This window comes from Hibiscus syriacus, unplaced genomic scaffold (genome assembly GCF_006381635.1).
Source record: "Hibiscus syriacus cultivar Baekdansim isolate YM2019G1 unplaced genomic scaffold, ASM638163v2 tig00111640_pilon, whole genome shotgun sequence".
In the NCBI taxonomy this organism is placed as follows: domain Eukaryota; kingdom Viridiplantae; phylum Streptophyta; class Magnoliopsida; order Malvales; family Malvaceae; genus Hibiscus; species Hibiscus syriacus.
In genome coordinates this window covers 1,408,995-1,421,219 of record NW_024063142.1, presented here as the reverse complement: position 1 = coordinate 1,421,219, position 12,225 = coordinate 1,408,995, and the positions used below count along the sequence as shown (strand labels likewise).

Here is a 12,225-nt window from a genome sequence, read left to right as displayed (position 1 = left end):
GTGAAGAAAATCAATGCTCTACAAGAATACAAGAAAGTACAAAATAAATTAAGCAAAGGGTAAAAAAAAGGAAAAGAGAATCACAGAGATCATTATCAAATCCTTCAAAACATAGCAGAGTCCACAATGTGTTCATACACAAGCTTCAATCCTCGGCTCAAAAGAGAAAGCAGACATGAAGTTCATGGCTTCACCATTCATACAACACTTGGGAAGTTCGATCCATTCGTTAGCCACGATATCACAGAGAACATAACTGCAAAGCTCAACAGAGCTTAAGCAGATAAATATCTGGTCGCCTGCCCCAACACAATTTACGTCAACTTTCTTGCCATAATACACGTGTGACATTGCAGGAGGCATGCTTGCAACCTGAAGCCAAGTCTTTGTTTTCTCACCAAATCTCCACACCCTAAGGCTTGCACTTTCAAAGAATTCCGATAACATAACTACCAACATCTCTCCTTTACACTCCACCACATCGATGGAGTACTCGAAAAAGACAGGCAACAGTCTGGGATATTCAGAGAGGTGCTTCTGGGTCAGATTGCAAGCCACGACTGTCCCGGAGGAGCTGAGAAAATAAACAATCTCATCACCGTCTTTAAGAGTAATAACCGATGAATATTGCTTGGATGGGCTTCTCTGCATGTTAGTTGCCACTACGTTTCCAGCTTTGCTAAGGAAATACATGGCATCATCATCGTTGTCATTTGAATCAAGTTCTGTACAATCATCATCGGTTTTTCTCCTTAAAATAATCTTCTCTTCCCAGCAGTCAGAACTAGAGTTATAAACTTTGAACGAAAGCTTCGAAAGATCACCAGAGACTAAGACTAGCTTGTAGGAGTAATTGGAATATGCATTCACTGCTATAGCCAGAAGTGGCGGATCAAGAGAGTCCGGATTCACTGGAGGTAGTTCACGGCATGATCCTGTCACCGGATTGCATACAAAGTAATCACCGGACATATTGCGGAAACACACAAGCCCACCAGCCGCTGCAACCGGGATGGAGTCACGGTTACAGTTACTCGAGAGGAGAGGCGGATGGTTGAGTTTTTTCCAGTTTCTCTCAGCAGAGTCAAAAACCACTGATTGATTAAGGCGGGGATCCACCATGAAAAACCAAGGTTCCCTTGAAGGAATCCTAAAGCATGCCAGCTTAAAACCTTCAGAAGCAGCAACTGATTTCCATCTCTTGCACACTGAAAGGAGGCGAAAGAACGTCGATGTTGATAACCACGAAAGAACCCTTTCAAGGAGGTCGTCAGTGAGCTCATCCAAGGATAAGTTCAACATAGCATTGCCTTCTTCAGGCAACTTTCTTTTCCTGGATGGCCTCGAAATGCAGCCGTTAGCCTTCTCCATTGGAAGATTACTTCAGAAAATAACCTGCAACGATAAAGAGAGGAAGACAACAGCACTATTAAGAAGATACCATTATCACTCATCACTTATACCATCATACAGATGAATCAAAACCTAAATTCCTTTTTTCAAATTAATCCACATCGTAGAGAATATATGAAACGAGGCAAATAAGGCTTGAATATCACATCAATTAAAGATTAGAGAAAAATTGACAACCTAACTAACATAAGCATTAAAGGCCCGCATGTGACTAGAAAGCGCTAAGAGGCTCTCTCTTTTTTTCTCACAAGGGGTCCAACAAGAACACAAATCAGCTCTACTCAATTTCACTTCAATGAATGCAGAGAGTAAATTCTTCAAGGAAAGTTGCTAAAAGAGCAACAATCACGGAAAGCCATATATTAAACAGGGACTCTTTTTTACAAAGGGGTCAATTTTGCTTAAAAGACAATCAATTTGCATTTAGCAAGGGGCACTTCTTTTTTTAAAAAAAAAAAATCTCTTTAGAAAAAACCCTTGAAGAGAAAGGTCTTTTTAAAGCTTGACAAAAACAAATCCTGAATGAGCTCGAAATGGAAGAAGAGGGCAGAAAGGTCAAAAAATAAACGAAAGACAAATGTACCTGATGATACGAAGCTGAAGGGGAGGCGTTGAGTGAAGCTTAGTGAGAGCTTTGGAGAATTAAGCAAAGGGACAAGGTTGAAAATTGAAGCAGCCCCAAAAACAATACAAAAAGAGAAAGCAACAGGGCAAAGAAAGGAAAGCAAATGAGCTTTAGATGAAGAAGGGAAGTAGTAGTAAACTTCCCAAGGTTCCTCTTTTCGTAAGCGTTGACAATAAAAGAGGGCATAAGAGTGAGAGAGCAAAATCAAAGATTTATACTCGTTCGAAAACAAAAGTGAAGGTGAAGCCTCGCACAGTCACAGACTCACATTACTCGCACACACGAACGGGAAGAGAGAAGAAGAAGAAAAAGAAAAAAGAAAAAAGAAAAAAGAAAAAAGCAAAACAAAACTATCTACTGAGTTGACTCTAAATCTACACTCTACAAGGATGAGTAGTCTACAAGACAGGGTCAGTATACGGTAATAGAGAGAGAAGTGTGCATTGGATTCTGGGTCGGGCCGACCCGTGAACTAAAACAAAAGTTCAAAGCTCAAGGATTTTGTTTGTTGTTTTTTGCACTTTAATCGTAAAAGAAAGCGAAGTCACACGTAGCCCTGGTTGAGTAAAAGAAAAGAACGGAATTCCTATGTCAATGGAGCGAGACTGTGAAGGGTTGAGGCATCTCTGAGGAGGCGACCTTTATAATGCATACTAATATTTTACACATAAAGCAAAAGCAACCGAAATAAAGAGAAACAGAGTTTCTTCTGGTTGGGTATAATTTGCTTTGCCTTCCTCGTTGAGGAATCTCTTCACCTCTTTTTCTTTCATTTTTCCCCTTTTGGTTTTGGTCTCAATCAGATTAATATATGTTGAAGTCAAAATGCCCGAGAACCAAGAGCCGATCCCTATAAAGTATAAACCCCAAGAAACCAGTAATCTAAACTGGAAGGACAAAAAAGCCGTTAATTACGTCCTTCTTTCATGCAGTGATTTCAAACAGAGAGACCCGCATCTCGATGCCACCTTACATGGGCGGACCCGCAGTTCTCAGCCCTTACCAAATTTTATCAATTTAGCCCATCTCTTGGACTATCAATGAAAGGGATCAGGTTTGGATGTTATGATGTTAACTCATTTCTTTCCAAAAAAAAAACATAATGCAAACTCAAAATTTATAACAAAAGAGGCTGCATAATTTGATTTGCTGGTATTAGTAAGTACCATATTTCGAAGAAATAAAATACATTAAAATTTTAGTTTTAAAGCTTATAAAAATAACGTTATACATGCCATCAGGTTTAACTTTTTCTTAAAAAAATCGTCATTATAAATATATCATACAACCGTTTAATTGTCCGATTTTACCTTGAACACTCTAATAGATAAAATAAATGTTATACACAATTATATTATGATCTATGACAAGAATTTCACGAGATACGTAAAAAATAAAGTCATAACCTGAAGAAATGGTACATTAATCCATACCGATATTAAGTGGGAAATAATGTCACAATATTACGCTTATTGAGTTTCCCAGGAAAAACCGTTTTTGGCTCGTCCCTTGGGTAAATTACTCCATTGATGCACCTCGGCGTTGTCCATTTATGTTGCAAACGATGATTAATTTACATCTTCCGTGATGGCGTTAACAGAGATAAAACCTGTTAATTAGTGCTCAAGTAGTAGCTGTAAATCCATTATCCTTTTTCCTTTTTCAATTAATTGTAGTGTATGATGCGTATAAACGCCGGTCCAGTTTAAATGTTTCTATGATATAAAGCTCTGTAGATGCTAATCGGAAAACAATGCAACGTCAAAAGTTCCATAATATCACACCAATGACAAGTCTTAGTATATGTAAACAACACAGAAAAACAACCAAGTCAACGTTACATACACATCAATGCCTAGATAGCTTAGTTCTTCAATCGTCAGACATATTAGAGACAGGGTAACCGGGTTTAAAAGACATTACAACTGCCCCTAGATGCAACAGGAAAACAGGAGAATTTCATCCTACATCAGACGGTACTCTCATGGCTGATAGCAAGATCTACCATGAGAACTATCTTAAGTTGTACACTTGTAATCCACATCAATTCCAAACACTGATCAAAGTCATTATCCTAGTGCAGTTTGCATTTCACAATAGCTTTTCTTTTTTATCAAATATATGTAAGGATTCATATATGCTTAGCTTAGGCAGCGGGGGCCGGAGCTTTTGGCTGGAATTCTTCTTCAGGAACAGGTGATTTACCGAAGCAACCCGATTCTGGGGAAGATGCAGCACTGAGGTTAGCTTTGGTGTCATCAAATGATTTTGGTGTTGATGGATTAGGATATGGGTTCCTGTTCACCAGCCTGCAAAAAAAAAAGCATATGGAAACAGTGACCACCTCGACTATATTCCCCAATCCCCAAGCTTGGCACAAATGCTGGATAGTTAAATGTTATCCACTTTGAGAACAGTTGATAGTTTTTATCCAAAGTAAATCACAAAAAAAGGTAACGGTCATGCAACGTCATTTTACAGCATATATGAAGAGAAAAATCATTAATGCTTAGGATTATATATCTAAATAAGAAAGTGGTAGTTCGGTATGGAAGGGGTACCTGTCACGCCGCTTCTCAAAAAACCGCTGAAGGGAGTGTCTCCTTGCAATTGGTAATTCTGATCCAATAGATATTTACAAAAAGCATCAAGCTATATTAGTTAGCATGCACTGAATCGATTAATCATAGAATATTCACATTTCTAATTCATCCATCTTCCAGATAAGTTAGTTAAGAGTTACCACCTTGCAGTTTGCAAAAGGAGGGCCTGTTAACGGGATACACTTGTGCCTGTGGTGAAGCCAAAGCAGTTGCAGTTGCAGTACTTTGAAGCGAAGAAGACCTCTTAAGAGCAGGTGGAGTGCTGGCACAATCAGTTACAACATTCTTCATGTCAACAGAGTTAGCAGCAGCGGCTGCAGCAGATGCAGCAATAAGCATAATCTCCCGCACCTGATGGACATGAACCAATAGTCAATTTTGGTATAAGACCACCCCTTCTGCTTAAGTTAGTAACACCTTCATAAAAAAGACCAACCTTTTCTGCCGGAATTGCATCAAACACACAAATACAACCATTATAGAAAATGGTGAGTTGGGAAGGAGAAGGGCTTGGAGTATTTAGTCCAGATGCCGGCATTGCTACGGAACTTGTTCACCATAACAAAAAGAAAGAAAAGTTCAGATAACATCATAGAAGCTTGTAATGGGAACACAATATGCTGTGAAAATTAATAAATTTATCGCTATAAATATTTGTAGAATAAATGAAGAAGTAAGCATCTTCATGTGCTCTGGGAAAAAAAAGCATACATCAAAGAAAAACATAACGAGAACCAAAAGTTCTGGAAAAAAAAAATTCAACAAAATCCTAACACAACCTTAAAAACTAATATCCAAAGCTCGGTGTAGCCATACGGCCCATACCCATTCCATTTTTTTAATAAATAACTAATTTCAGAATAAAAGAAGACGGCAACTTACAAGCGCTAAAATTTTAACCGATACTTTTTTTTTCTTCTTGAAGGTAATTATAATCAACACAGCTCAAATAATTATTATCATAATGAAGCATTAGAATGAACAATCAGACTAGAAACCAAAAAAATATGGAAAGAGTTCACACATGGTTCACATATGACAGGCTCAACCATGGATTTCAAAGTGGACCACAACCTTATCATTAAACCAACGCCATACATGCTTGACCGGGACTTGTTAAATTACATTTTTAAGGATGACTACACTATCAAATCAAAGGAAGCGTGGGCTGCCTTCCGACCCCATCACAATAAAAACAGCTAGTACTACTACTATATTCTCAAAAATAGCAAAGCACGGGTCACCTTCCAACCATTTAATATCTCAATAAAAACTAACAGTACTACTACTACTACGTTCCATTTACAGTACCGTTAAAATAGCCCAGCAGGAAAAGGATAGATCATAGTCGAATAATTATACTCAACAAATGAGATTAGTTATGGTAATTAATTAAGCATTATTTTTCACGTAATTAAGTTAACCAACACAGAGCAAATCCTTTCCATTTCCGAAACCAAAATTCAACAATAATTGAAAAGAAGTCAAATAATATCATTACCCGAAAGATTTCTCTTCGTTTCCGTGGAAAGAAAATAAAAAACCCTTACCAGTTTTGGAACTTGGAAAGAAAATCAGGGGCTTCAACGGACCCCAGATTCCCGACAAAATCGCCATTACTTTGTTTAACGACGACGTTTGGCTTAATTTCCTCGTACGAACCAGCTTCCCCTTCCGTGAAAACCTAATTTTGCCTTTTCTTTTGATCTTTCCCTTCGTTACTAGATTTTGAACTGCTCCGCTGTGGACAGACCAAAATGTGATTAAAAACTGAGAGAGGAAAAAAAAAAAGCAATATTAATGAAAATGAAAGTGAACCGATCTAAGGGCGGTGGTTGGGGTTCTTTGTTTGTGATCACACGTGTCTGCTATACAAGAAACCAGGCTGTTGATGAGATGATATTTAAATGTTTAATTGCGTGGTTTTCAAAGGCGGATTTGGGACCATTCCACGAGGTGCAAAAGCGACATAGCAAATTGTAGATTTGTAGTACATAATTTAAGTCCAGTTCACGTTTTTTTTTCACTTCAATTAAAAATGGATATTTATTTTTGCTTCTCAAAGGGGTAACTCCACAATAAACCATCCAGCTATAAAAATTATTATTTTTGATCACTCAAATCTAAAAACTTATAAAGTTACCACTAAAAATGCATTCTGTTTTAATTTTGACCACGCAATTATAGCTTTAACATGCCTCACCACTTAATTGGCTCGATAATTAGATGAAAATCAAATATTAGTGTTAGACTTAGGATTATAATTTAGATCTGCCTGGAAAAGCTTTTTATGTCAAACCATTACATACACTAGTGTTTGACAATATTTATGTTAACTTTGACATTTTATATGTGATATGACATACGAATTTTTTATAATTAGATATTTAATTTTAAAATTTATATGTAATACGACATAAAAATTTTAATGGTTTGATGATATATTTATTTTTTATCGTAATTCGTATCGACATAAATTGTAAGTTCAAATACATATATCTAAGAGTGAGTTTATATTCATTTTGGATCTATAATGATACTAATTTTACGAATTTATAAAAAGTAATCAAATATCTATAAATATTTAAAATTTAAATTTAAATTGTCATCCCTACACCTAGACCATAAATGGCCAAATTATATACAATAATTAAACTCAAAAAACTAAATACAATATTTTTTTTTTGTAAATCTATCCAAATTTAAAATGATTTCAAAAATAATTTAAAAGTTCATATAAACAAAGTATCTTCTTCGTATTATTTAACTAAAATATTTTTTTATCAATATTGAATAACTATCAAAATCATATCATATATAATAAATAAATTTTTAAACAAACAAATAAAAAAGGGTAAACTATTCCGTTGACCATTTAGTTATTTAGTCCTTTTACTTTTGTCATCGATCTTTTAATTTTATCAATCTTACTTGCTGTAATTAAGCCACTAAGGGGGCGTTTGGATGGGGAAATGTGAGATTCCCATGGGAATAGAATCCACATTCCCCCGTTTGGTTAGCTCGGGAATCTCATTCTCGGTAATGTAATATTACCAATAGTGGATTTTTTGGGGTATATTATCGGGAATGTCATTACCTCCCTTTTCATAGGTATTGTTGGATTACCGACGTTTTGGACTAAAATGCCCTTAATTTTTTTTCTTTCAAAAATATCATTTTTCTGTCATTGAATAATAAAAATTCTACAAATGTTAAATTACAAATTTATCCTTAAATTATTTTAGATTTACAAAAAAATCTATAATTAAAATTTTATATGAAGTTCATGGGTTAAAATAAAATTTTACTCTTTCATTAAACATTTTTATATTTTCAGTTTTGTAAAAAAAATTATATAAATTTTATGAATTTAAATTTTTTAAATAAAATATATAAATATTTTTCAACTTGTTAAAAAATAAATATAATAAAGACAATTTGGTCAATATACATTCTAATAATCTTTTAATCCTTTAACTAAACACGGTAATCTTACATTCCTGCTAGGCCAACCAAACACAAAATACAACATTTTCAGTATTCCTATTCCTGGTAATCTTATATTCTCACTGATAATCTTACATTTCGTGAACCAAACGCACCCTAAGAATTAACATTTAACGAAAATATTGATGTGACAGTTAAAAACATTGTTATATTTATACAATTAGTCCTTAATATTTATATATTATCTTAATTTGATCCTAATTAAAATTTAATTTAATAAATTAACTATTCAATTAGGATATAAGGATTTTATTTATTAATTTTAGTTTATTTAATTAAATAATTTATCTATCCAATCAAAAAGAGATTAACAAGATTAGATAGAAATAAATGGTCATGAAACTAAGCTAGAGGGAAATCGAACTTTTAACCAAATTTGGAAATTTGGGGCATTCAACCACTGCACCAAAGGCTATTAGCAGCTTTTAACTTACAACATCATTTATTTATCCTTTAAAAGTTTATTTATGGTAAAAGAAAATAGAAGTGAAAAGAAATTAGAATTAGAACATACATAAATTATAAAATAAAAGAGCATATAAATAATTAAAAAAATATATAATATTTTATTTATATCTAAATACACATAATTTGGAGATAACTGTTTTAAGGGCTAAAAAGCTAATTTACAAAGATTTAGGGGCGACCCCTGCCTACCTCCGAAAAATATTTTTCGTAAAATGAATTACATTTTTCTAAAAAACATCTGGAAAACATTTTATGATATTTGGAAGATGTTATTTAAACCCTTTTCCACTAGTTGAAGAGTTTTTTAAAAATTATTTATTACAAATATTAAATGTAATAAATAATATTATTTATCATAAAACTTAATATCATTATTTTAAAATATTAAAATAATTTATTTATTATAATATAATTTTTATAATTTTATTAATAAAAATAATAATTTTGTATATTTTAGTGAAATAAATATTATAAATTATATTAATTATTTTTAAAGTAATAGTGTTATTATATTTTAAAAAATTAATTAGTATATTTTAAATATCTTTATTAAATATTATTTAAATATATAAATAATATTATTCATTATTAAATATATAAATTTTTTATTATATATTATTAAAATAAAAATATAATATCTTATATTATTATAATATAATTGATTATTTTATATAATATTAAAAATATTATATTATATTATTATAAATATTAATAAATAAATAATATTTTGATGAAAATGATATTAAAATATTTTATTAAAATTAAATTCATAAAATAAAATTATTTTGAGTATTTATTCTTTGAAGTAAAAAGTTCGGAAAATGACTTACGGAAAATTAATCTGTAAGTCATTTTACAGAAAACACAAAGGAAATTCTGTTACTAGGAAAATGAATTACATTCCGGAAAACCAATTACGTTAAACAAACATGGGAAAACATTTTCCGGGAAACGAATTACGTGAAACAAACACGGGAAAACATTTTTCAGAAAACGAATTACGTGAAACAAATACGGGAATTCGGGAAAAACCAATTCCGTAATTCAAATTACGGCAAACAAACACATCCTTAATACAAAAATAAGTAACTAAAGAATATATTAAAAAAATATTTTAATATCTAAAGATTTTTTTTGGGTTAAAAATAGGTCATAAAGTTTTTTTCATTATATTTTTAAATGTCTACGGTTTAAAAAAACTCTGTTAAGTGACATGTGTTAAGTACATATTTTTTTTAAAATAAAATATTATTTAAAAAAATCTATTTAAAAAAAATCTGGACATGACATGTATCACTTAACGGATTTTTTTTTAATGAATGAGAACCTAAATTGTAACAGAGAAAACTTTAAACACATATTTTTAAATAAAAAATCTTTAGACACAAAAAATTAATTTTAAGTATAATTTATGCACTTATTTTTATATTAAGCCTTTAAACAACGCATTTACTTGTAGAGTAAGTCCATAGAATATGTCAACCAACCCCATCAGACATTCTAAAATAAATATTAAATACACTTTAAAAATGTTTTCAAGAAAAATAATGAAATCGCATGAATCAAAATTTCTCAGTAGTTAAAAAAATGATTGTTAATGTTACAAATCGTGAATTTGAACATCAACGACTACAACAACAAAGATTATTGAATATTCGTCGTCAAAGAATTAAAATTTTTTAAAATAAATAATATTATTTATAATCACTTTAACTTAATAATAATAATAATAATAATAATAATAAAATAATGAAACCAAATGGCTTGTCTCTTCTCCGTTTTGCAGCATCATTCACTCAGTCTGCTGTCATTGAATTTTGTGTTCATCTTTGAAACGTGGTGCTTTACCCACTCGAAATGCTTCGATAAATTATTTATTTTCGTCCAATTGAAGAATGGAAACCTTCTCTATTTCTGGGCCATCCTCGCTCGATGCTTGTAGAATAATGGGCTTGAAATCTTCTATCAAAAGTTCCATGATTCCATCTGGATAAGTAGAGATTAATTCTAATGAGATTAAAAGAGTGGTGGCGATGAGTTTTTTTTAACGTAAAAAAACCTCATTAAAAACTCTTATTAGACCTAAAAAGGGAAAGAGAGGGACCCCACGACCAAAGAACCAATCTAGAGAGGATAGGTGTGGGTAATGCTTAAAATATAACCATTTCATAAGATATTTAATTCTATTAAAAATAGAATAAAATTTGATATTTTAACCCTCACTATTTAGCCTATAAATAGTGGACACTTTCATTCATTTGAGCATATATCTAAGAAAATGTTTTCTTTGATTCACCCTTCGATAAGTTTTGTTTTGAGTTGAGAGAAGAGAAATACCATCAAAATTCACTCCATCTTTCAGGTGTACGAAATTTGGAGAGCCGTGCTAACTTTGGGGGTGGGACGTGGGGGTTTCATTCGTCTATTGTAGCGATTACACATATCAGAGCGAATTCGCTTTTAAGCTATTGGTTAATACCAAGTCACGGTTATCATTTTGATTGATTATTTCATTTAATATTTTTTAGTTAATGCTAACGCCTCATTTTATGGAAGTTAAGTTTTCTAATAATTTAGAAGCGAATTCATGTGTTGTTGCTTAAAGTTGACCGAGCTTAATAACGAAGCTTTCCATCCCAGTTAAAAGGTACACTATTGTTCTTAAATTATGTATTATACACATGCGTCTAATGCTTTATGATTTCTTAAGGTCATATTGAAGTTATTGGTGATGAAAAAGGCATACGTCTAATACTATTTAAGATTAATTTACCAATTGAGGTTGGGATATTAAGTGACTTTTAAACGAGTAAAGTTGAATGATGAGCAGTCATTAGTAAACGATTCGACGAGCACATGCTGCCGCATAGATTACCGAAAATGTTGCAAGCTAGGAAGTTAAGCCTATAGATTTTGATTGTCTGATGCTTACAGATTTATTGTGAATTAACTTCATAATTAATATGTAATAATTAGCAGCAGCATGAAGGTGTCGTTACATGCGTTAAAGGTGACTAACATATTTATTCACTAATAAGTTTGGGTTGAAACAATTCCATGCATATACTGTAGTTTTAAAAGTGGTTTATGGGCTTTAATGCACAAGATTAATGCAGAATAACGCGGAACGAAAACATCTGTTATGGATATTAAATAGACACATTAAAAGCATGCTGTTTTATGAGTTTAAAGCACGAAAACTTTTTTTTTCTTCAAAATAAACTTTTAATAATCTAAATACAAATGATTTGAATCCTGTCACTATTATTATCATTTATAGATATATAAACGTATTTTTAATATTTTTAGTTTGCATTGATGTTGCAAAATTGAAAAGACAATAGAGACGTGTTTATGCCAAAGAGTGTTGGCACAAGCGGTTGAGATTCAAGAATTTGAGCTAGAAAGGTCAAGTTCGAATCCTATCACTGTCACTTTTGGTGGGCAATCTGTAAATTTCTATGTAGATGTCAATTGAGTCTTACGTATGCACTGACCCTGGATTGGAGGAGTCACCCTTAACTTAAACTTTTTAATACCAATAAACAAAAACAAAAATAGAGACATATTTATTAGTTTTAAACGTCACTTACATAGTTATCTAATGCT

General features: G+C 32.1%; 2 protein-coding genes across 2 annotated transcripts; both read right to left on the bottom strand.

The window, feature by feature from the left end:
• Nucleotides 1-2,387, bottom strand: LOC120166471 (F-box only protein 13-like). Its single transcript, XM_039175727.1, has 2 exons — nucleotides 1,997-2,387; nucleotides 1-1,395 (listed from the first exon to the last, which is right to left on the bottom strand). Exon 2 carries the CDS (start codon nucleotides 1,369-1,371, stop codon nucleotides 133-135), a length of 1,239 nt encoding a protein of 412 aa, XP_039031658.1. The 5' UTR covers nucleotides 1,372-1,395; nucleotides 1,997-2,387; the 3' UTR covers nucleotides 1-132.
• Nucleotides 2,388-3,852: 1,465 nt separating this feature from the next.
• LOC120166560 (protein TIFY 3-like) lies at nucleotides 3,853-10,594 on the bottom strand. The gene is made up of 6 exons (XM_039175803.1): nucleotides 10,520-10,594; nucleotides 6,192-6,325; nucleotides 5,078-5,189; nucleotides 4,785-4,992; nucleotides 4,600-4,657; nucleotides 3,853-4,347 (listed from the first exon to the last, which is right to left on the bottom strand). The coding sequence occupies exons 1-6, from the start codon at nucleotides 10,592-10,594 to the stop codon at nucleotides 4,185-4,187; spliced, it is 750 nt and encodes a 249-aa protein (XP_039031734.1). The 3' UTR covers nucleotides 3,853-4,184.
• Nucleotides 10,595-12,225: the final 1,631 nt, after the last annotated feature.

Excerpts from the sequence above, each read along its gene's own strand:
- LOC120166471 (XM_039175727.1), bottom strand. The coding sequence starts at position 1,371 with ATGGAGAAGGCTAACGGCTGCATTTCGAGGCCATCCAGGAAAAGAAAG.
- LOC120166560 (XM_039175803.1), bottom strand. The coding sequence starts at position 10,594 with ATGGAACTTTTGATAGAAGATTTCAAGCCCATTATTCTACAAGCATCG. Across the intron at positions 4,993-5,077 it reads ATGCAATTCCGGCAGAAAAG|GTGCGGGAGATTATGCTTAT; the intron begins GTTGGTCTTTTT and ends CATGTCCATCAG. Across the intron at positions 4,348-4,599 it reads TTTGAGAAGCGGCGTGACAG|GCTGGTGAACAGGAACCCAT; the intron begins GTACCCCTTCCA and ends TTTTTTTTGCAG.